Consider the following 23,591-nt stretch of genomic DNA (forward strand, 5'->3'; position numbering starts at 1 on the left):
TTTCGTTGTGGTAGGATTCTAGACCAGCGCCGAATGCAGTCAGGCTTTGCCTATCCTGTAACCCAAAAATTGCGTGGTATTTATAAAAATGTATTAACACTGGGTAAAAAACATCTATTCAGTGAACAGTCTTAAATGTTTAGCAGATCTTGTGGTCCTGCCACTTTTTTACAGTGAAAAAGGTACAGTAACACAGAGAGTTGTCAAAATTGAAATTGCAAGGTAGAATAAATATAATAAAAGTACTTGACCCACATTAACCCAAACGCTAACCAAAATAATGTTAGCCATGCTATAAACCCAAATAATGCGCGTTGTGGTAGGATTCTAGACCAGCGCCCTGTATTCCATAATTTGTGGCTGCCGAACATTTCTTTTGCCAAATTCCTATGCCAAAATTCTGTGAAATATATTCCGTAAATATTACTTTTCATTCTAACCATGTGATATTGCACAACAAATGATATTAAAAAGTGCTTGCAAATGGCCGGATGATGGGCAAACCTTTCACGCCAAGAATTTGGCCAAAATACACCTAAGTTCTGTTGGTATCCGTCATATTATTTAACTTATGTTCTTAAGTTTTGCATTTTCTCATGATTGATCCCCTAGCCTAGTTTATAATTCATTTGTGTATCAAATCTCATTGCTATCAAGACTAAATGAAAATTTATCTAGTTTTCCTTTTCTAGCCATATATTATTATTTAATCAACATTTGATATACATTCAATATTCAATATAGGTTAAAATCATTTAATTTACCATTTTTTTAATGGCGATCAAGCCCAAGTTTTTAACTTAAATGTGTGAATTTACCATTCTAGGAACGCAGATCGACAATTTGATCACTGTTGGGGTTTACCTTAAGTCATTGGTCATCAAACTTTTTTTAAAAAGGTCTGAATAACTGTAAAGATTGGAGATCACAGGCCTTTTTTTTGACTTATCTAATATATTCTCACTTTTTTGACTTATCTAATATAAGAAAAAGGTAAAAAATACTAATCAGAAGTTCAAATTAATTTTATGCCCAACAATTCACCAAAAAGTATAAATAACTGTATTTTACAACCATTCGGGAAAAATGGCTAGGGCCAGGAGAATAAAACCTTTAGGTCATGCTAATTGTTTTATGTATCAAAACAGGATTAAGCACATACTATACATTTCTATGTTTATTAGCGGTTTGTCAGGTAAATAGCCTCTTTCTATCACATAGGTCCTAAATTGTATGTTCAAATTTTAAATCTGGTTACCTACTGTGTGTTACTAATATATTTAAATACATATTTGTCTACTAAATATAAACACTTTTTAGTTGTGTTGGTGTAAGGTGTTGCTTTTCTCTGTTTAATGATTAGTAATTTTTGGGTTTTTTTCATTTGTGGCAGTTTCTTTTACATTTCATGAATAAAAAGAAATATAAAACAGAAAGAATAAAAATGCTGTTGTATTTCATTTGTTTTTAAAGATTAAATATTGTGTCACTTAACATGACGCTTGAAAGGTATTTATTGCCCACAGCAAATGGGATATAAATCTGTCTTCAACCTTGTATTTTTTTATTTAATAATTTATTATCTTTAGGGATTAATACTGTTGTACAATATGTCAATGGTTGAGTGGGTTACATTTTTGTAATTTGATCTAAAACCCGTTCTTCTGCCCAGTCAAATGTATTGATTGGCGAAAGAGAAGATCTTTTCAGTGTTGTAGCAACTTGCACAAGGACACGAAATGTCCAACACAAAATTAAAACCTTTTTCAATGAAAAGTCTTGAAGATTCAATGTGTGATGATATTATCAGTGAGCAAAGTTACGACTCTTTGACTAAAGAATCCAGTTCAGTTACACAAAGCAGCTCAACTTCCAAAGAAGAAAAAACAACAGAAATTTTACAGCATCAAATGAACGTTAGTGCACCTTTACAAGATAACACTGCTAAGGTAAACCTGTTGGCCGACAAAGTTTATGATACAATTTTTTGGGTGATAAAACTTTTTATTCTGGTAGAGAAAAACTTGCCCCAATGATTAGTTGTCCTTTTAGGAATGTCTGATATTATCGGATTGGACCGCTACCCAAAGCCAAGTGGTAGTATGCAGTGATTTCTACCTTAAAGGTAAATTTCACAGAATATAAGTTGATAACATGTTAAATCAATTTGTGGCTTGATAACCTGGAAAAAATGCCTTCAAAGATTTCAATTACATTTATATTGCTAGTTTACTCATAGTAACTTGACATCATTCGATATCGAGGCAGATTGCGATTGTTTTAGTCCAAAATATCGGATATTGGTATCAGAATAAAAAGCAGGTTTTGGTCATCCCTACTGGCATTTTTAAGATATATTAGTGACTAGGGTTGCAAAATTCCCGGGAATTTTCAGAGCGGAAACTTTCCATGGAAATTTTCGTAAACTTTTAAAACAATCTTAGTTTGATATTGAAACAGGAAAATAATGGCCTTATACTGTGAAAACAACACTGACCGGTCTGGGCCAAAATATCCCCAGCTTACGAAATCCTTAAAATTTGTTGTTTTGTGAGTTACAAAGTCGTTGTACTAGTTCAGGGGTCGGTACGGCCCGTCAAAGTAATTCATCCGGCCCGCCGCCTATTTGACAAAATAGACATGAGTATATTTCACATACTTTTTGACTATTTTAACTACGTGAGCAAAAAATTTTCCCGCTACGCGCTGATCTTCATACATCCAGTTGGTTTACGTTTTGTAATGCCTTTTCAAAAGATTAAAGCTTCTTTACCGTTGTGGCGTGGAAAGCTGACGAGTGCGTCACGGACATACAGAAAACGTATTTAAAATTTTTTGTCTTTTTTTAAACATTTTATTATTTTCGGCAGCATAATAAAAACTGGAAAGAAATTTAAAATAAATAACGGTATACCAAAAATAATGTGCTCACTTGGCTCGCCAGGCCCAGACTTTTAAAAACTTAGCAAATATTGAATTAGACTAACCAATAAAGTTATCTTGTTTCTTTAAAGTAATTTCATTACACTTTATATTAGTAGTATGGATGACGACATGTGGACTCAAATTTTAACCAAACAAACGCTTTTTTTTGCGCTTTGCGCCAACACTTTACTGTCTCCTTAAATGTAATTAAATACGTCTTTAAGTGCAAAAAACGATACCCGCCTGATTTACAGTTGTTCTAACATTTTAATAACACAATTCTTAGTTAACTTATTGTGCGGTCTGCAGAGATCTTTCTAGTTTGGTTTAGGCCCGCGACTATAAAAAGGTTGCCGACCCCTGTACTAGTTGCTGCCGGTTAGCATCTCCTCCTGCTCGTCTAGAAATGCTCAAGATAGGTTTTTAATATTTTTTTCTTGTTAATAAAATATTTAACCAATGTTTTAAACATAATAAATGCCAAATTTGAAAATTCCCCAATATTCCCATTATTCCCGGGTCCTTCAAAATTCCCGGAAAGTTTCCAGGAAAGTTTCCAAAATTCCCGGAAACTTTCCACCCCTTTACATCCCTATTAGTGACCCTATTTTAAAGCAAAAAAGTTTTTTCTGTAAAAAAAATAAAAACAAGCATTTTGCAACTGTTTTGTGTAGTTTGGGGTCTATAAATCTTAAAAAAAAATTATCTGACATTGGGAAAAGCCGCCATAGTCATTTTATGTTAAATCACCAGGATATAGTTTTGATTCTTAAAAATTGTAAATAAATTGGGTAGAACAAATCTCTTTAGGATAAAAGACAGATTAATTTTAGTCAAATCAAGGTAGTTTAGGTCTTATCTCCATAAGGCCACCAGGGGTTGGATCCCCAAATTGTACTTTACTTTAGCTATGTAAATACAACTTAAATGGTTACCTGCAGGTTCACTTTCTCTCCCTCCTTATGAATTTGTTAATGTTAAAAAAAATGTGAACTCTAAGATCACAATTTTCATTGTTGATTAGTCAAATATGCTGTCTTTTAGATGACTATTGATTAATATATCCTTGTTTATAAAAATGGAAAAGCCTAAAAATGGAAAGTTTTTTTTTATTCGTTGGATAATTTTTGGTGAATAAAAAAAACGAGGAATTTTGACCTCAAATGCTTTTCACCAGAAGTCTGGCAAGAATCTAAGAATAGGAAAAAAACTATTTGGCAATTTTGTCTGGTACACAGTTTCCCAATCTCCAATATTTGCATTCTTTTAAAAGGAAAGGCAAGCCTTTTCAGTGGTTTTGTTTATATTGTCGGAATTCGAACTAATAATGGAATGCTTTATCAACTATTGACCTTTGGATGTTATGTATGAACTAAATAATGTAAACCGTTTTGCCTGTGTTAGACTCTGGCCAACCCACTTTAGAAATAGTAATTGTATAAGGTACATTGGATTAATGCCATTTAAATGGTGAATTCTTTAATACAATTCAAACATTTTCTATTGTTTTTGGTTTTCCTAAGAAAGTCTGGTGCGTCAAATATATACTATATTATATTTATATATTGTTGTTTATTTTGCTCTACTTTAATTTTACCAGCATAGTTTGTGTTTTGTTTAGAACTCCAAATTGGTTGTTGAAGACCATCCCCTTGCTCGTCGGCCTTCCACTTCGTCTGCATCTTCAGCGGAGGACAGTCTAAACACAAGTGAACTACAGGGTACAACGCCAAGGTAGTTTGATGTCACAGATATTTCATAACATATACAAAAGTTAAAAAACTTGTTCGTTGTCAAAAAACTAACCAAGTGACCAGCTTTTAGGTATATGTATATATATATATATATAAGTTTTTTTTTTAATAAAATTAAAAAAAGAAAGACAGTTAATTGTGCAGACCAAACCTTATAATTGCATAAATAGAAATTATTGTCTATAGAAAACGTTTGAAAAGAAAAATGCTGATGTAGAAATAATTTGGTTTTAAAAAAAACTGTCCAAAGCTCTTAAAAAAATTTCAAACCAGGATTTCCTACACATTTCATTCATACAGGGTTGTTCCTAAGCAAAAATTTACACTCGCCAGGCGGGCGAGCGGCTATCAAGCAGCACTCGCCCGGACGAAATAACAATCGCCAAATTTGTTGGCACACCGTCTGCAAATTTCCGTCCTAGCGCGGTCATTTCTTGGGTTATCGTTAATCTCTCTCATAGTTTCTATACAAAAACATTAGTTTTTTATAAAAGTCTAATCGTTTATGTCCATGCGTGGATCAACAAATTAATGACCCATAATGCAGTTTAAGCTTAAAACAATGTTTTTTACCGAAATATTTTTAACAATCTCCGTAAAAAAAATTAATACTGACAATTTAGTAGCCACGGCCTGCTTGTTTTCCATTTTTATATGTTTAAAGGACGTTTCACCACAGGTTGCTTCGCACCACAAACAAAACGCCACATTTCGCCTAACACTATCTATAGTTATTGGTTGAACAGCAAATAATGTCAAAATAATTGTAAATTTACAACTAAACCATTCATTCGAAAAGCATGCACCAGAGGTTATGTGCTGCGCGACGCCCTATAGTTCGTTTCAATTTTCCAAGGGCGTACGCAATGACTTTGGTTGGTATATTAACAGAATTGCGATATAAAATATTTACAGACAGTTATATTTTAGGCTTTGGCTTGGTTGACCGACGTCCGACATGAACTAACTTCAGCAATTGCTTATAATTTTCGTATACAAACAATTCAATAAATACGGTAAAGTAAAATTCTTATCGCTGGGTACATCGCAAGTCCAATAAAGTTTTTCAAAGGCGCCAACGACTGGGTTAAACATTAAAAAATTAACAAATGTTTAAGTTAAACAAAAAACCTCATAACTATTTACTACTGCAGCAACGTCTTTTGATTCTTTGCCGGTAAACGATTTTTTAAAACGGGACAAAGAGTCTTTATTACAAGCTTTGAACGTGACTTCGATTAACCTTATTATTTGTGTAGTGTTGAATGTATTTGCGCCTTAGTGTTTAAGGAAATAATTGGCGCTAAGACATATTTTGCTTTAGTGGTGTTTAGCACAAACTGCCCTACACTAACTAATTAAATTCCTCGCCGAAGTCACTCGCCAGTCGGGCGAGTGGGTGTCAATCAGTACTCGCCCGGAGCGAATTGCACTCGCATTGGCGAGCGGGTGAGTGCTTAAGCCCAACCTTGTTCATAGAACACTTTTTAATGTTTTAAACCTTCTAATGACCTCTAGATTGACAGGGACCACCTAAATATTTTATGGTTTGGCGTCTGCTTCTTCACACAAATGTTTAGGTATTGTACAAATCACTTGTAGATTGTGTTTGGCAAAGACCTTCATTTGCAATTAAATTTTGCCCTATTTTTTTGACATAGATGTTACTTCCATAAATGTATTTGTTTTAATCCAGAAGTGGGAAAAGTTGAAAGATGCTTTGCAGCAAGTTATTTTTTTAATTTTAAAAACTTTCAAGAAAAAGTGGCAGATCAAGAGGTTCATCTATTGGCCGACTGCGTGACTTCATAGGAATGCAAGATGAGACAACTGATGGTTCAGAGGAAGCAAGTTATTACAATTCTGCCCATGCTTTGTGGAACAACAGAGGAAAGATACTGACATCACTTAAAAAACAAGGTAAACTCTACTAAGTGGTTCTCTGTTTGGAATGGTAACATTTAGCTCTCTATACTACCAAGATCATAAATATAAAAGTTAATTTTACTAAAAATCTGCTGATCGAAATATTAACAGTTTTGAATAGGTTTACAATATGGGAATTGTATGACACAATAATATTAATTTTTTAAACACCATTACTTATAATGTGGCAACAACAGTATTACTTTTTTTTTAAATTAAACTTTTTTTTTATTCTACTTTAGCTGCTGATGGTGTTCGTCGGAACCTTCCACTAAGTCTTTCCCATCCATCTGGGTTTGACAATTCAGAGCAACCTTCAACATCTGACCCCCAGAATAACCTTAAAAGACAAAAATCTGACCATTCTGGATTGTTGAAGGTGAAATTTAAATTTGCATATGGTACAAAGTTCTTGAATTTACAAGAAAAATGATTTATAGTTTTCTATAAAAAAAACAACAACTATGTATTGTATATATGTATATATATAATGACTCGGCGATTATTTTTTACCTGGCAAAAAGGTCAAAATTTTGTCAAAATTTACATATTAGGTGAAAACTTGTAAAATTTATTTCAACTCTAAATGGTTTAAAAAAAGCATGAAAATCGTTTACAAAATTAACACAAACTTTAATGAGCTTTCTTAAATTCTCGTTTAGTGTACAATTTTATAAAAATATGATTTTATATTGCATCTAACAACATTTTAACTGTATTTTTATATCTTCATTAGAGCAACGTACCATGTCTACGACGTGATATAATTAATTAAAAAAAATATTAAAGTTCAAAAATTTTAAGGTCAAAATTTTTCATTGTTCAGGTCAAATGATAATTGTCCTAATAATAAAACTTGACAAGCAACACATTTTGGTTGGACCATTATTTCCTAATCTCTAATTTCTAAATACACTTGTTTTAGGTGGAAACAAACATGATTACAGAAAGTAAAGAGGACACTGAAGTGAGTACTTTCCTCCATGGGCTGCGCGACAAAGTGGTCGACCCTCTGCAACTTCTTTACAACAAGAAAAAAGACGAAGACGAAAAGCAAAAAGAGATGGAAGAAATCGCCCAATATGTAAATTATTTTGAAAATGTTTAGTTTGTCACATTCAATATCAAATGTAAAACTCTTTCATTAAGCTTCAATAGAAAAACATACATAATAAACTTAATTAACTAATTGTTTTTTATTATGATTTTTTTGTACCTTTGTTTCAGGAATCAAAGCAAAAAAGTTATCAAAGCTCGCCACCAACAGGTATACCATTTAAAGTGTTAAAACAATTCTTAACATTCCTATTTTTTAATTTTTATCAATCTTGTTGCAGACAAAAAAGAAAATGAGCCTTCTGCTATTCAAAAGCTATCTGGTGATCTCACAAGGTATGTCCAAAAACAATTTAATATATTTTATACCTTTTTTCACCATTTTTTGTCTACCACAGCTCCTTGTCAATTAGCTTATCTGCTCTTTTGGGAAGTAAGCTTCAAAGTTTGGATGACATTGAGGTAGAAGCTGTTGATGAGGAGATAGATGATCTGCAAACTGTTGCTAAATCACACAGAGATTCTGATATATGCAAGTATGTGATTTAAAAGTATCCTAACTATTTCACAAAGAACACAGCAAAAACATAATTTTTAGTTTGATGTGTGTGTCATTGCCTTGAAAAAGGCCTGCCTTATTAAATCCACAGGTTGTACTTTTGCATCCCATTATGTAAATAATGTCACAAAAAATTTTACGTCTTAGTACAACTCTTGGTTCACTGTTTTCCTTGTTTATCGTTGAAACGTGGCAAGGTTTATACATTAGTAACGTGAATACAGCATTTAACTTTAATTAGGCCGAAAAAGGCTTAGGCAGAAAATGCTTGTCACTAGAAGGATGGACAGATTCTGCCAGCCTGCTGATATTCATACTCACAAGACATTGCTCAAACTAGAAATATTAGTCATATTTATTGGTCGGTAACACTTTTCAAGGGCCAGATAATTTATTTAGACATGCAAAAAAAGACAGTGTACAACTATACAAATTATTACAACATCAGCAGCTATATAGCTAAAATGAAATTGTGATGTGCAGTATTTATGTGTTTTTTACAGTAACAACAATATAAAGGAGTCAAACCCAATGGGAAACACATTTACTTCACCTGCAGAAAATATTGTAAATGATGATCCTCCAATGAAACTTGTTCTTTGCCTAGTTGTTACTGTCTATGCCTATTTTATTATGCCTGTGCCCGTTGTCATGCAAATCATTGTTATCAGTAAGTATATTATTTTATTAAACAATTTCAGAATCTGCAACTTTACAATTGTTTTAAATGGTGAAACACGTACACAGTTGCCAGAAAACCATTGAATCTTTAAAAATTTGAATATATTTTCACATTTAAAAGTCTTTGAAAAACCCTATGTTTTCCGTAAATTTTATTTATGTGCAGATAAAATTGTGTGTTTGGAAAGTGTCTTGGTGAATACGTTTTTTAAACAGTTTGTTAGTATGTTCACCACGACATTGATACTGTTTTGTTTTCGATTTATACCAAAAGCATATTCTGATTGATTAAAAAAGAGATTCCCTTCAAATCTATAAATTTTCTTTTAGTAGCCTTAAAATGTCCGTCATTTTTTCACAAAAGTGTGTGGCACTGCGAACCTTATAGTATCTAAGTAAAATGATTTAGGTATTGGGAAATGCCATGCGAATAGAAACTACATTACAATTTACCGTATTTACAAATTTTATATTTAAGATAAAAGCAGTCTTGTGAAATGAAATGCATATGTTGTGTACCATATATACTTTTGTAGACTGTTTGCAAAGAAAGTGATTAAAGTATTCAATTAGATAGAATTGTGTAAAATTTTGGTATTTCAAACATCTTTGTTGTAAGAATATCACACTTTGTGTTTGATAGCAATATACAATTTGTTGTTTGTTTGTTTTTTTTTGTCTGTTTGTTGTTTTTTTCTAACCCTTATGGTAACCCCTAAAACACTTAACAAATCATTTTTTGCAGGTTTTGTTTGTGGCAGTATTATCACCACTTTATTTCTTTGCATTTTTGCTGCTGCATCTCACCGTCCAAAGCCAATTTTGTCTTCACAGTTCAACAAATCTATTCCTTATGAAATTCCGAAATCAATTTACAATCCTGACCTGCCAATAAAGGTCCGATTTGGTTGCGTTTAATTAAATTCTTACAATAAATTATTAATGCTTTCCTTATAACTTTGTTTAGGGTTGGATGAACGAAGTGCATTGGTATGATGCGGAAACCTATCATGTCAGCAGCACACACAGTGTTTTTGTTACTTTAGATGGGACAACAATGAGGCTACAAACGCCAAACAAGTAGGGTTTTTATTTTTATTTTATGGGTGATTTATAAAACTGATTTGTTGTACATCTTTTGGCAAGCTAATGCAGTCTTCAGCTCTAATTGTAAAAAATAGAAAAGCCAAAATGACACGACTTTCATTTCAATTTTACTTTAGGAGTATACCTAGGCGCAACATGTACAGTGAAGGGCATACACCCGTTTCCAATGTTGTTTCACAGCGCCTGGTGGATATCACACATGCAAAGGTGATTTCTTTAAATAAGAGTATTGTATTTTTGGTAATGTTTTCTTTTGTCTTATTTTTTCAGGTCTACCTTAAACCGGATGGTTTAGTTAAAAAAAGAGTTTGGAGCAAAAAGTACCCAGTTGTAGTTGAAATTCCTGCCAAACAGAAAGAAAATAATATTGACAGTGTAAATGGTGAGCTTAACTGTAAAAATATTTACACAAAAAAAACTTAGTCCATAATATTGTATTAATCTGTATTACAGAAAACAAAGAAAAGTTGGTATCATCTAGTACGTCACAACAAGATGCCACCATGATATATCTCTTTGGAAGAACTGACCGGCAAAAAGAAGAGTGGTTTTATAGGTTACTATAATTTTCTAGAAGTTCCACCTGTTTACATGGAATATGTACACTGTACAGTACTTACCTGATGAGCTGTTTGATAAACACAACTACCAAATGAGTTTTTTATAGCTTGATAATTCCTCTTTTTTAATGTAATGTGGTTTCCTATAAACGCAGTCCAGAGTCTTGAGTAGTTGTGCCATTATTATTCATATGTGCAAATGCTGCTTCAAGTTTTCATTCAGCAGAGCATAACTCTTTCTCTAGTAAATAAATTATCTAGATTTGAAAGCATCACTTTAATACAAAGCTTGATAACCACTAGCTTTCTTGAATACTAATTGAGATCTGTTTAAGGTCACATAAGTATAAAATGTAGGTATTTCTAGCAAAAAGAAAAGTATAGAATGTTTAGATAAGTTTAAAATGCTTGAACAAAATGATTTTTAACCTCAAATTACCGTTTTTATAAACTAAATAAAGAAAATTTACAGTTTAAGTAGCTATATGGTTAGTCGAGCTATTTTTTTTACAAATGCTTACCTATTATTTCTACAAACAATATAAGTAAATTATGTATACATCCAATTAGTTACAATTGTATTTCCTGAGGTATTTTTCATTCACTTTTTTCATTTCACTTATACTTTTTTGTTTTAGAATACAGCGATGTATTAATCTTGCTCTAATAAAGCTTAAACAAAAGCAAAGGAAAAAAGAAATGAGTTCTTTATCAACTAGTTCGGAGGTAAACCTATCTATATTAAATATGTTTTTTAGATAAGAAAAAATAGGATAAAAAATATTAAAAACATATACTTTTTTGAAGCTGAGTCAACCACCAATCCCCTATTTGGAAGATGAGTGGGGCGTAATTGAAAATCATTATGAAGAAGGTAATTTATTTTAGAACATGCAAAATTAGCTATACTTTCAACTCTATTAAAATCAAAAAACACCAACCTGTCCCTCTCTTACACTTTCCCTTTTTTATTAATTTACTAAAAATGATGCACACATTGACAAAGCTCTTTATTTTAGGGGTTCGCCAATAATGCTTTTCACAAACTATAATAAAAGTCAACTGTCCAGTGACTTTTTAGTTGCATAGAAATAATCTTGTCACTTGAATCTGTAAACGCTACACCTAGCTAGAACAGTTTTTAGAGAAGTATATGGCCTTGTTTTCCGACTATAATTTCCCTGGTCAGCACGTCGCTTTCTAATTTTGTAAAGTTATATTAAATAATCAAAAACAAAATAAAGGTTCATTGAAGAAATAAAAAGCTAGGGTGGCACTTGTAATGTGCATCACTAACATCTTTTATTTTATTCATTTTAGAAACATTTGTTGCATCAAACGTTTGTGGTGTGGATAAGTGGAATAACAATCCTTTAAAAGCATATCAGGACTACTATGTTCATGTTTCAAGATTATTGCCTGAACCAAGTTTGCAGGGTAAGGTTTAATTATTAACATTGCCAAATTGTGACCTTAAAACTAGGATATTTTTTTCTTTTTATAGGGAATTATTACAATCTTAATATTTGAATTTCACTATTGTTCACTAAAACCTTCTTAATAACATGTGTTTATCCTGTATAATATGTTGCTTTTTATGAATGGAGTGTTGATCCTATCTGCGGGCAGTCACCATGTTTTGTTGGTTTACATCAGTCGTTCTCAACTGCCGGTCTGCGTAAATTTTTCTGCCAGTCCGCCAAATAAATTATAGTTTTATATCTCAATTGCAAAATGCAAGATGTTGAAGGTTTATGCATTTAGAGAATGTGAGTGTGTAGTAACGGGTAAGAAGGCGCTGGCTTTTAAGACGAGAGCCGACGACTGCCTAAGTCGCGTACCTGTCTTTGTATCTAACTCCAAAGGAACAGGCCGCTAAAATAGCTGTCCTTAAATTCTTGAACTCTAGACAAAGTCACTTCACTCAGATATTACCTGTTGAGTATAGATTCACAAATCTCAGAAGTACACGATAAGGTAAAGCAAGGTAAAACACTTTAAGTCTTAAACTTGACCAGTTGAATGTGAAAGCTAAGAAGACTTTTAGTTGCATGCTTTTGTCGTAGTTACATTTTAAATTTTTGAAGATTAGCGGGTCCGCAAAATTTATCCACCGGTTTGTAAGCTAAAAAGGTTGAGAACCACTGGTTTAGATGGCCCAAGTCTGCATCAATTTTGCTGAATAAACACTAAAACATGTCTTGGGTTAGTTTTTGCATGCTTTTTCGACAGTGACCACACATTTTTTATATCAAGTCCATTTTTTTAACTCCAAAACACGCCCCATGTCTATCCAGGCTTTCACACACTGCTTGGTTAACCCCAGCCTAATGTCAAGAGCTGGTAGCAATATTTTGCTTGGTACCTTTAATACTTGGTTACAGATGTTTTTTCTAGTAGTAAATTCTAGACCCTTGCTCTCTTTTCCATGTTTCATGTTTAGCTGTTAGTAAATGCATATGGTTCTTATACTATGCATAAAATTTGCCGACTTTAAAACATCATTCATATGTTCACGGCACTTTTACAAAATTGGTGTACTCTGTTGCGAGGCTGTGAGCTATGCAGTAACTATTTTCTGATCAAAATAATGAAGTGAGTTTTCTAAATAAAATAATAGAAACAAATTTAAGGGAATTTATGAAGTTAGCATTTCAGAATTAACCAACAGAAGTCCTCTTTTTGTAAATAGCGTATAATTTTTTTTGTACAACACTTTAATAATTATAAACTTTAATTAATGTCAAGTGGTATTTCTCAATATGTTATTTTAGTTAACAGCACTAAAGAGGAGAAGAAGAAGACACTTGAATTTGACGAGGTTTGTTATTTATCTTTAAATTTATAATACAAAAAATAAGAACGATCAATTGTTGTTTCTTAGGATAAATGTGTAAGTGGTAAAGAACCTGGATTGGAAGTTGCTTGGCTCAATGTTACCATTGGAAGAATTATGTTTGACTTTCTTAGACAAGAATCATGGGCAAAATGGTTGTCTGTGAAAATACAGAAAAAGCTCGATAAAATTAAGGTGAGTGCTATTTTTACATTTCATGAAAAAAAAATCTAATTATTTATGTTATTCCAGCTGCCATATTTTATGGAAGAACTGAAGCTAACGGAAATGAACCTCGGTAGTACAGTGCCTCTTGTTCACAAAATTTCACTGCCAAAATTAGATTCGCAGGTAGGACACACTTTGTTTTGCAAATAAAATTTTATGTGATACTTGATAATGTGCTTTGAGCGTAAAAATCTTTAAACGGCTTAAGTTACGCCTTTAGACTTGAATATTATTTTTGGTTTTATTTATTTAGGGATTATGGCTTGACATGGAAGTGACCTACACTGGAAGTTTACAGATGACACTTAAAACGAAAATGGTTTTAACTAAGCTTGGCAAAACCGAAGACACTTCAGAATCCCATGTCAAAAGGTTTGTCTTTGTTGTACTAAATCAAGTGAAATGTTTTCCAAACACCATATCTGATTTTTATATGAAGTATCTGGCAAAAGTCATCTGCAATCACAGACAGCGATGCTGAAGACAGTGCAGAATCATCTGATGAAGATGAGTCGGCAGTATCAAAAATTGTTGGACAGGTTCAAACTGCAGTGTCACGCTTTGATGGGTAGGTAGTGAATGTTAAAACTGATATTTGTCAGATAAAATGTTTAAAAAACACTACAATCTTACATAAATGTATGTTAGTTAAAATTACGACGTTATTCTACTTTGTAAAGGCCACAATTGGTGAAAGATGCAGTTAAATTTGTTGGAAATGAACCAATCCTTCCAAGCACTGGCAATCAGACGAACCCCACCAACAATCCTGGTGCCCCGAAGAAATGGGTTCAATTTGTTGACAGCATTGCAAAGTCCAAGTACTTCAAACGTGCAGCAGAGACTGAATATATCCGTAAGAAACTGGAAACCGTTTCCAACACTCCAATACTACTCTCTGTTGAATTACAGGAGATGATTGGCATTTTATCTGTCAACATTCCACCACCACCAACTGACCGCATTTGGTATGTAAGATTTGTAATATAGGACTTTGTTGCTAAAACGTGTACTTGGTGTACAGTGTGAATTTTTTGTCTATTTAAGAGATAAATTTAAAGTGCAATAACTTTCACGCAGGTATGGTTTTAAAGAACCTCCACATCTTGTCATCAAAGCTAACCCCAAGCTTGGTGAAAGGATAGTTAAAACATCACACATTACTGATTGGATAGAACACAAACTACAGCAGGAGTTTGTTGTGAGTTATTTAAGTGCATAGTTTTTCTATTGTAGTTGTTGCAGGATTCTGCAAATCATCTTAAAACACTATATTAAATTAGTTTCATATTGTTAACCACTATAACGATTGTAAGTTGGTTGTATTTGGTACATTTTTTGAATACTTGTTTCCGTGTTACTTTTCAGAAAGTTCTCGTAATACCGAATATGGATGACATTCCAATTCCAGTGATGTTCAACAATCGATAAAATCAGACTTTGTACACTGTTTCCTTTTTGTGCACATCACCATCATCTTCAGTTTCGTCATGTTGTGTATTCAGAAATAATTTAATATGTTTAAAGAAGGGCAAATAGTGGTCTTCGTGAAGTGCCTAGTCTCTTTACTCATTCTATGATGTCACAACTGTTTTCGTCAGTGTTGTTTTTGTAGACGCATGTGTTCTTTCCCCTGACCAATTCAAACACAGTCGTTTTAAATGCGGCTAATTATTGGCAACATGATGAATTGAAGTTTGTATGCGGCCATTTTTACGAACATATGAAATAATAATCGCCTTGCGTGTGATATAGAAAAACTAGCAGCGATTCAGCTAAATTGTTTATTCTTCTAGTTTTTCATTGTAAATGGACGGTCTTTAAATGACTTATTTAGGGTTTAACTCAAAATAAATTAGGCTCTTTTTAGCTGTTACAATAATAAAAAGTTGAACCACGGGCACCATGTTTTATTTTTAAAAAGTGCAATGTTAAAATGGTATGGTACTTGGGGACCTGGTGTTTATATTTTAATTTAGCAGGCCAATACACTGTGTCATCTGCAGTCGTTATTAATTGTTTATTTTGTTGTATTACAACGAGCAGCACTATGACACTTTTTGTTGTGGTTATCATCTGGTTGTTGTGCACACTAATACTTGCCTTTACTGACTACACTATGTGCAATTGATTGATGCAGCTTTGAAGAGTAACTAGAGCTGACCACATTTTGTTTACATATCATTGTCTATTTCATAATGAATAAACTTATCACTTTGTATTTACACGCTAATAAAAAGAAAACAAGTGCTTAAAAACAGTTTTACAAAATAATCAACAATGATTACTTAAAACATCACCAGGCAGGTACTTATTTAGCAAATAAATTGCCTGCAAACTAAAGCATACAAACAAGAACACTTAGTAATACACAATTAAAACAGTTCTCCATGCAATTGTACAACATGATTTCTTGCTGGTCATATCAAATAAAACAGTGAAGTTTAACATATTATTGCCACGAGTGGCATTCAGTTTAAATATTTACATACCAAAGAAATGTTTTTCACTAATTTTACTTTCTCCTCTGGACTACATGCAATATTTGAAACTGTTTTTTATTGGGATTAGTTTTTTTTTTGATATCCACATAGTTACAGACTTCCAAATACTTCTTGTGAGGCATAAGTCATGTATAAAAATCCGTCATCATCTCTTTCATGTTCATAAACTTCAGCGACAGAGGTGGAAACGCTTACCATACTACGTTGATTGACAAGCAAAAAGAAAGCTTGACTAGGGCTTAACTGAAGGCGTCTTCTGCAAAAGTTAAGAGAAGAGCATGGCTATGTTAAATGCTAACATTATTTAGTGACAAAGTTTCAGGGAATTATACATTTTTGTTTATTTTTGTCAGAGTAACACTCCTGGTAATCATGTGACATATAATAAAAGAGAAAGTTTGTGAGATGTGTGTGTGTGTGTGTGGCAACATGTTCGCCCAGTCGGTGATGCAAGTTATTATAATATAAAATTCGAGCAGCATGGAAGTTGCGCTGCTATAGCTCAGTGGTAGAGAACTGGTCTCGTGAACCAAAGGTCGTGAGTTGAAACCTGACTGGTGGCAAAGCTTATTATTATTAAATATAATACACTTGACCCACCTTCACCCAAACGCTAACCCCCACCCTAACTCAAATATTGTGCGTTGGTTCAATAAAACGGGGTAACACTTAAATTAGTGAGCGTTCCGACCATTCATCATTACGTAAATTAGTATTACCCTTTTAATTCAAAGTGGCGTACAGACCCGCTTCATATTGCAATACTTATTACAATCAGAGCATTAGGTTAACCGACTGTAGACACGCGATATGACATGGTTTGAAACACATCACATGATTTGAAATTTCTATTTAGTCACACTCAGTTCAAACGTTTGGGCATAAGCAAATTTGTTATGACATTTAAAAAAATATGTTTGCATTATGTCTTTTACGAAGATCTTATGAATAATCATTCTAAAAATACCCAATCAACTATTTTTTCTCTTGTGCATTAAGACTGGTTTGCAGCTGCATGAGTTCGCTTAAGAACATTATCTACATGTTACAGCTAGGGATGCTCAAAGTAGAATATCGAATCCTTGGATTCGAATCCAGATGGGATTCGAATCCAATTCTGCCGTTTATTTCGGGTAATTGGAACTGATATAATTTAATGTTTTACCGCCGATTGTTGCGCCTAATTGTACAAACGCGTGTGGTAAGTTGGCCTGTCGCTGCGGCGACCAATTTACAGTGCTTGCTTTAAATGTAACCTGGTAATAGTGTAAGCGTTTTTTCGGCCGACAAGTTACCGCGTCTCGCGATAACGTTTGTCTAATAATTAAGTGTCAATCAAGCGTTATTGGGCGAGCGATCAACGTGTAATGTCTGGTGTGGAGTGCGCAATTTCCCTAAAGCCGATAAGTTGCAAAAGTAATATTACGTTGTAAAACGTGCTGGCCGTCTACAAAATGCGCTATAGGGTTACTTAGGGTCAACTTTAGGTCAATATTCAGAGAGGTTATGCAGTTATGCGCAGTGTAATTGTCAACAATTCGTTAAGTCAATAGTAACTTCCTATTCTTTGCGGTACATTATTTGACTGCATTACAGATCACGTTAGTAAAAAAATAAGCCCTAAGACCCAACAATGCTTTAAAAACAGGACCGAATTGCTTAAGACTTCTGTGTGCAGTGTTGCATTGTACTCACTATTGGCAAAAATATAAGTTTTGGCAACAACCTGGACAGTTGACATATTACAGTTTACACAACTGCTTCAAATGACAGTTGTTAAGAATGTTAAACATATGGGAGATTTTTTTTATTATAATGTACACATGTTAGCAAATTGTTTGGGCGATTTATTGCTGTGATTATGGGCCCTGTAGGGTAGATTAAGATTAATCCCTTCCCCAAACAAAATTAAGGTTAAATAATTTAATAAAAATATACTAGGATTCGCTATTCTGGATTCCTTATTCTAGAATACCTTGGGATTCTACTTTGAACATCCCTAGTTACAGCAGTATAAATACTTAAGCACATATGGCCCACAAGGTGTTTTATTGCATGTTGCTGTAATTGTACCAGTTTGAGTTGTACAGGCCTGGTCTCAAGTAACCAGAGATTACATTAGTCAAGGGCTTCATAAGGTTTAAGTAACTTGGAAGGTCGCTGCTAACATTACAACATTAATTATTTTTATAGACACTCAAAAAATTACAATTACTCATTTAGGAAAAAAATAGTTAATTTGCACGAATAAAAGCAACTTGCACATAAAAATATTTTTAAGCAAATTAAGCCCAATTTGTTGTTATTTAAAAAAATTTAAATAAAACTTATTTAGGCAAAATTAATATTATAATATATACATACCTTATGATACGGACTAAGTCACACATGGACACATGGTCAGGGACTAAAAACTTAGTCTTGTCTAATATGGGTAGTTGTTTCTCTCCTTGGTATCTTTCAATGATTACCTTTAAATAATATTATAAGCGGTGTTTACACTTTCTGTCTGTGGTTCATTCTTTTAAATTGTGTACTAATATAGTAGTCTGATGCGAAAATATTTATATATATATATCAGATATATATATATATATCAGGTATATATATCACAAATCAGTAATAATATTAATGCACACCAAATTGGTTACTTAAATTTAAAAAAATCTAAACCAAAAACTGTTTCCAAAATCAATACACATAATGACAAGATGTTATGAAAACAGTTCAACGGCAATACTTACAGGAATTTTGGTCGGGTGTTCTTGTCGTATTTCATGTACATCTTTAACTCTGTCCTCTGAAAGGCAAATGGCATGAGGAATTAATTGCTAGATTTAAAACATAAAATGTTGACAATACAGCTTTGTTTGAAACAATTCTGAATATAACAAGTAAGAGTTTGGAAAGCACTGACCTAACTAACCGAAATTTTCCAAACTCAAATTCAGTAAATGCCCAAACTGAAAATAATTACCAGGGTTACTCAGGCTTGCAAACAGATATTTACAAGAACATAGGTTTGAAACATTGCTTAACCTGCAGGGATGTTCGTAAGCAAAAATTTGAACTCCCCAGACGAGCGAGCAGCAATCAATCAGCACTCGCCCGGACGAATTGACACCCGCCAAATTTGTTGGCACGCCGTCTGCAAATTTCGGTCCTAGCGCGGTCATTTTGTGGGTAATCGTTAACCTATCTTGTGGTTTCTATTCACGCTCCCTTTTTTTGTATTCTGTTTTTTCTTTGCTTGAAGGCTGTTTCACTGCACCACAAACAAAACGCCACACTTCGCCTACACTATAGTTACTGGTTGAACAGCAAATAATAACAAAAAAAAATTCTAAATTTTCAACTAAACCATTCATTTGAAAAGTTGACAACCACATGTCCGGACAGTTATTTTTTAAGCTTTGGCTTGTTTGATCGCTATGAACTTTAAGAGATCGCAACAACACTTTTCTAGACTAATTCGCTAATTCTCAGCTATAGTTGCACAAATAGCGATATTTTTAAATATGGTAGAGTTCAGTGAACCGTTTCGGTCCCTTAAAACAACTTGAAAACACTGCTTACAATATTATTATAAGACATTTGCATTCAAACTTATTGTTACCAAAAACTGCAGCAATTTCTTTTAATTTTCTAATACAAACAATTCAGTAAATACAAAAAAGAAGAATTCTTATCGTTGGTACATCGCAAGTCCAATAAACTTTCCTAAGGCGTCATCGACAGTGTTAAACATTTAAAAATTAACAACGTTAAAGTTAAACAAACCTCCTAACTATAAAGTTAGGAATAAACCTCCTAACTATTTGCCGCTGCAGCAATTGTTTGCCGGTAAACGTTTTTTTTAAATGGGACAAAGGGTCTTTATTACTATTGTTTAAGGCAGTGTTTCTTTTTTACTTGAGGGCGCACCTTGAGACGTATGAAAATGTGGCGGCGCACCTTGCGAGCCAAGCGAGCACGGAATTTTTGAGTTGTACCGGTATTCCTCTTGAATTGCCTGCAATTTTTTTAAAGGACTCCAGCCTTTAAGACTATAAACGTTATTTTGTCATTTAAGTCTTATTCCGATTAATTTTAAACTTATTTCAACATGGTTAGGTCTTATTTGGACTAGTTTAGATTTTATTCTGTCGTGGTTATTATTGCGAATTTGGTGTTATTATGTCGCTGGTCTTAGTAATATGGTATTATGGATAATCTGATTTAGATATTGTTGCTTTGTAGGTCTTATTGCGTTTTCTACTTGAGAGGCTTGTGGAATCATTGAGCTAAGCTTAATAGGAACGTAAAAAATATGTGTTTTATATAATAGGACCTATACATTATTTTTTCCTTTTGCTCACGGCGCACCTGGCAGTCTTCCATGGCGCACCGGTTGAGAGACGTTGGTTTAAGGAAATAACTGGCAAGTAATATTTCGCTTAGTAGTTCTGCTTAACTCAAGTTATCCTACACCAACTAATTACATTTCTTGCCGAAGCCACTTGCCAGTTGGGCGAGTGGGTGTCAATCAGCACTTGCCCATGCAATTTGCACTCGCATTGGCAAGCGGGCGAGTGCTTAATCCCAACTCTGACCTGTCACAACAAAATTAACCAAAATATATTTTACTTACTAATTATTACCTGATTACTAAATGAGAACAAAAAGAAGATCATAACAAGAACAAGCAGGGAAAATAGTTTATATCACTCTGGTAAACATATTTTTGGGTATAAGTCTCTTGGCTAACAATTAAGTAAATATGCCCAGTCATATAATGCATACTATACATTCCTTAAGATTCAATTACAATTAATATATATTCTATATATATATTTATTTCCTAATTAAACTAAAGAAACATTTGACTTACCATAACTCCTCCGTTGCTTAAAAGTTCTGTCACCTGTCATTTTGTAAAACTTGAAGGTAAGAACTCGACCTTTTTGCAGTTTAAGTAAAATATTGTCAGTAAAACCTTTTAACTTTCCTACAAAAAGAAACAAATGTCATGTAACAAAGCAACAAAAATAGTTTAGTATTAGTCCGCAAATCGATAACGCTGTCCGCTAGAATGGTCATAGCTTTAAAGCCTGTAATATGTGTCTTAAACAAGGCACGATTCTGATAATTAACAATATGTTATGGAAGGTGTGTTACCATTCTAAAGTCAGGCTAAGGTTGGCAAATAAATTACTACCAAAAATGGCATTTGGCTTTGAATAACAAGATTTCATGCAATTTTTATGAAATGCATCAATGGATGAAAGTGAAAATGAGTGGGTGATTCAAACTTGTCAGGATAGATAAAAATTAACAAATTATAATCTTGTTATATGGTCCTATTATAATCTTGTTATATGGGCCGAAAATTTATTTTCGGGACATATCTTGTTTTTGCCGCTATTCTGTTTTGGTTTTCATGGTTTGCTTGGTATGTTTCAGACCGATTTTTGTCCAGAGCATTATAGAAAAAGTGTACATCGTAGAACTTTCAAATTTTCAGACATGGCGTAGAGTGGTATGAAGGTGCTATGTAGAGGTTTATGAGGCTGCACCCCTAGGCACCTCCAATTGGGGGACAAAAAACAAAAGTGTTACGTCATCGTTTTAGTTCATAACAGCTATCTACTCCTATTTAGCGGCAAAACTTCAATAGAGAATGGTTTCATATCACTTGCTTTATTCAGCTCGCGTCGCGACGAGGCGGCTGCTGGCATCCCTGCTGTGCCTTATTGTCCTGCGCGTGCAACTTTTTGTTTGAAGTGGCTTGCCTAGTCAAACTAGGCGCATGCGACTTGCCTTTTATAAAGAGGCCTCTCTAAGTAAAAAAACCTATTGCTCTTACAACACAAAATATTTTACCACTGCAAATTTAAATGCGAATCCTGGAGGCAGTGTACACATCTCTGTTAACACCAGTTGTAATTGTTGAACCATTCAAACATATCAACACCAGGCCTAAGCAAATATAATTATACAAGGGCCGCAACAACAAAAAGTGTAAGATTAACTCATTCTTAGCGACGACGTTACAAAGCTACATCATAACATGGCGTCATAAATAAATAAATATTGCGTTTATTGAATTTAAATTGGCAAATTTCAATATAAAAGGTGGCTTATTAGGCATATAAACGTGTTTGCATATTGCTCAAAATTACAGATTTAAACTCTGTTTCAACAGTGATTACTAAGACCAAGGCATGGTAAAAATTTACACAGTAAAAGTTGGAAAAAGTATAGCAAACCATAGACGTTAAATCATTTAGAGAGAATGAAAATATTGTTTTTTTAAACATGCTAGTTGACCAAAATGTAATAACATGGCCGAAAGCATTATCTACGTAAATTTTTATTGATCAAATATATGTTTCGATCATTTCCCAAAATCTATTCCATGTTTGAACCCCTTTCGCTTCCAAGCCATAAGTTAAGTGGAGAAATTTTTGGCCCATATTTCGGTTTTTGCTTGCAGAAACAATTCAAGAAAAATAAAAAACAAAATATAAAATATATAATATAAAATATACAATACAAAATATAAAATATTTAACATAAAATATACAATACAATATATAAAATTTAAAAAAATAAAAAATATGAAAATAAAAAATATAAAATAAAAAATAAAATACAAGCCCTGAAAATATATCCCCTGACAAAATATACTACAACCGCACCCCGGTCTAGTTTATATTGTATTAGTACAATTAACCACTCAGCAAAAATATGAGCAAGGGTGTCACAAACTATTTATCATTGTATAGCAACAAGCCCAAAAAGGTTGCAAAAGACTGCCCTATAAAAACATAAGGGTTTATCAGCTTTATTGCCTTTTTTACTATGAAACAAACAGAAATTAGGAAATTTTGTTTTGTTGATTGAATGCTTAATGCATGTTCATATTTGATAATAGGGCGCTGGTCTAGAATCCTACCACAGCGCATATTATTTGGGTTAGGGTTGGTCAAGTATTATTATTAAATAATGAATACACCAATACTTGACCCACCCACACCCAAACGCTAACTCGCACCATAACCCAAATATTGTGCGTTTATTTAATAATTGTGGTAGGATTCTAGATCAGCGATGATAATAGATATGGATAAGTTAACCGGATTAATATCAAATATTCAAATCAAATACATTAACAATTTTGTGCAATAATGGTACAAGGGAAAAATAACACTTTATACACAAAACCTTCAAATATACTTAAAGCACGTGTAATGCATGATATTGATATGTAAAAAAAATAAAACATGATTAATTAATTTGCTAAACATTTGAAACTAATAAACTGGTTAAATAATTGGCACTGGTCTAGAATCCTAGCACAACGAACATTATTTGGGTTTTGGTAGGTTAAGCAATATTAGTAAATAATAATACTTGACCCATCCTAACCCAAATATCGTTCGTTGCTTCAATAATGTTTTATTCTGGACCAGC

The 23,591-nt window shown here is 33.2% G+C and overlaps 2 protein-coding genes across 4 annotated transcripts; one reads left to right on the top strand and one right to left on the bottom strand.

Moving 5' to 3' along the window:
- Positions 1 to 1,596: 1,596 nt before the first annotated feature.
- Positions 1,597 to 15,884, top strand: LOC146160243 (testis-expressed protein 2-like). Of its 2 annotated transcripts, none has more exons than XM_083385911.1 (25): positions 1,597 to 1,949; positions 4,547 to 4,659; positions 6,439 to 6,599; positions 6,848 to 6,984; positions 7,531 to 7,689; positions 7,833 to 7,872; positions 7,943 to 7,997; positions 8,060 to 8,197; positions 8,724 to 8,890; positions 9,647 to 9,798; positions 9,869 to 9,981; positions 10,125 to 10,215; positions 10,279 to 10,390; positions 10,462 to 10,564; positions 11,207 to 11,294; positions 11,376 to 11,442; positions 11,889 to 12,005; positions 13,343 to 13,389; positions 13,453 to 13,599; positions 13,657 to 13,755; positions 13,886 to 14,004; positions 14,072 to 14,200; positions 14,313 to 14,600; positions 14,713 to 14,833; positions 15,001 to 15,884. In XM_083385911.1, exons 1-25 carry the CDS (start codon positions 1,740 to 1,742, stop codon positions 15,061 to 15,063), a joined length of 3,036 nt encoding a protein of 1,011 aa, XP_083242037.1. In that variant the 5' UTR covers positions 1,597 to 1,739; the 3' UTR covers positions 15,064 to 15,884. The 2 variants fall into 2 exon arrangements, with proteins under 2 accessions (XP_083242037.1, XP_083242038.1); XM_083385912.1 differs by having other exon boundaries at positions 10,471 to 10,564; positions 14,072 to 14,185.
- A 168-nt stretch (positions 15,885 to 16,052) lies between these two features.
- LOC146160244 (microtubule-associated protein 1 light chain 3 alpha-like) lies at positions 16,053 to 21,144 on the bottom strand. Of its 2 annotated transcripts, XR_014494728.1 has the most exons (5): positions 21,007 to 21,144; positions 18,881 to 18,936; positions 18,501 to 18,607; positions 16,147 to 16,392; positions 16,053 to 16,082 (listed from the first exon to the last, which is right to left on the bottom strand). XR_014494728.1 is itself a non-coding variant. In XM_083385913.1 (4 exons), the coding sequence occupies exons 1-4, from the start codon at positions 21,044 to 21,046 to the stop codon at positions 16,227 to 16,229; spliced, it is 369 nt and encodes a 122-aa protein (XP_083242039.1). In that variant the 5' UTR covers positions 21,047 to 21,144; the 3' UTR covers positions 16,059 to 16,226. The 2 variants fall into 2 exon arrangements, 1 of the variants encoding a protein (XP_083242039.1); XM_083385913.1 differs by having other exon boundaries at positions 16,059 to 16,392.
- Between the last annotated feature and the right edge of the window lie 2,447 nt (positions 21,145 to 23,591).

This window comes from Ascidiella aspersa, chromosome 3 (genome assembly GCF_963924565.1).
Source record: "Ascidiella aspersa chromosome 3, kaAscAspe10.2, whole genome shotgun sequence".
NCBI lineage: Eukaryota > Metazoa > Chordata > Ascidiacea > Phlebobranchia > Ascidiidae > Ascidiella > Ascidiella aspersa.

Bases quoted from the DNA above. Each gene is read 5' to 3' on its own strand.
- LOC146160243 (XM_083385911.1), top strand. From the start codon at position 1,740: ATGTCCAACACAAAATTAAAACCTTTTTCAATGAAAAGTCTTGAAGAT. The intron at 6,985-7,530 runs GTGAAATTTAAA...CACTTGTTTTAG, and splicing joins ACCATTCTGGATTGTTGAAG to GTGGAAACAAACATGATTAC. The intron at 9,982-10,124 runs GTAGGGTTTTTA...ATTTTACTTTAG, and splicing joins AGGCTACAAACGCCAAACAA to GAGTATACCTAGGCGCAACA.
- LOC146160244 (XM_083385913.1), bottom strand. From the start codon at position 21,046: ATGACAGGTGACAGAACTTTTAAGCAACGGAGGAGTTATG. The intron at 18,937-21,006 runs GTAAGTCAAATG...TTTGCCTTTCAG, and splicing joins TAAGCAACGGAGGAGTTATG to AGGACAGAGTTAAAGATGTA. The intron at 16,393-18,500 runs GTATGTATATAT...TAACTTTTGCAG, and splicing joins GACTTAGTCCGTATCATAAG to AAGACGCCTTCAGTTAAGCC.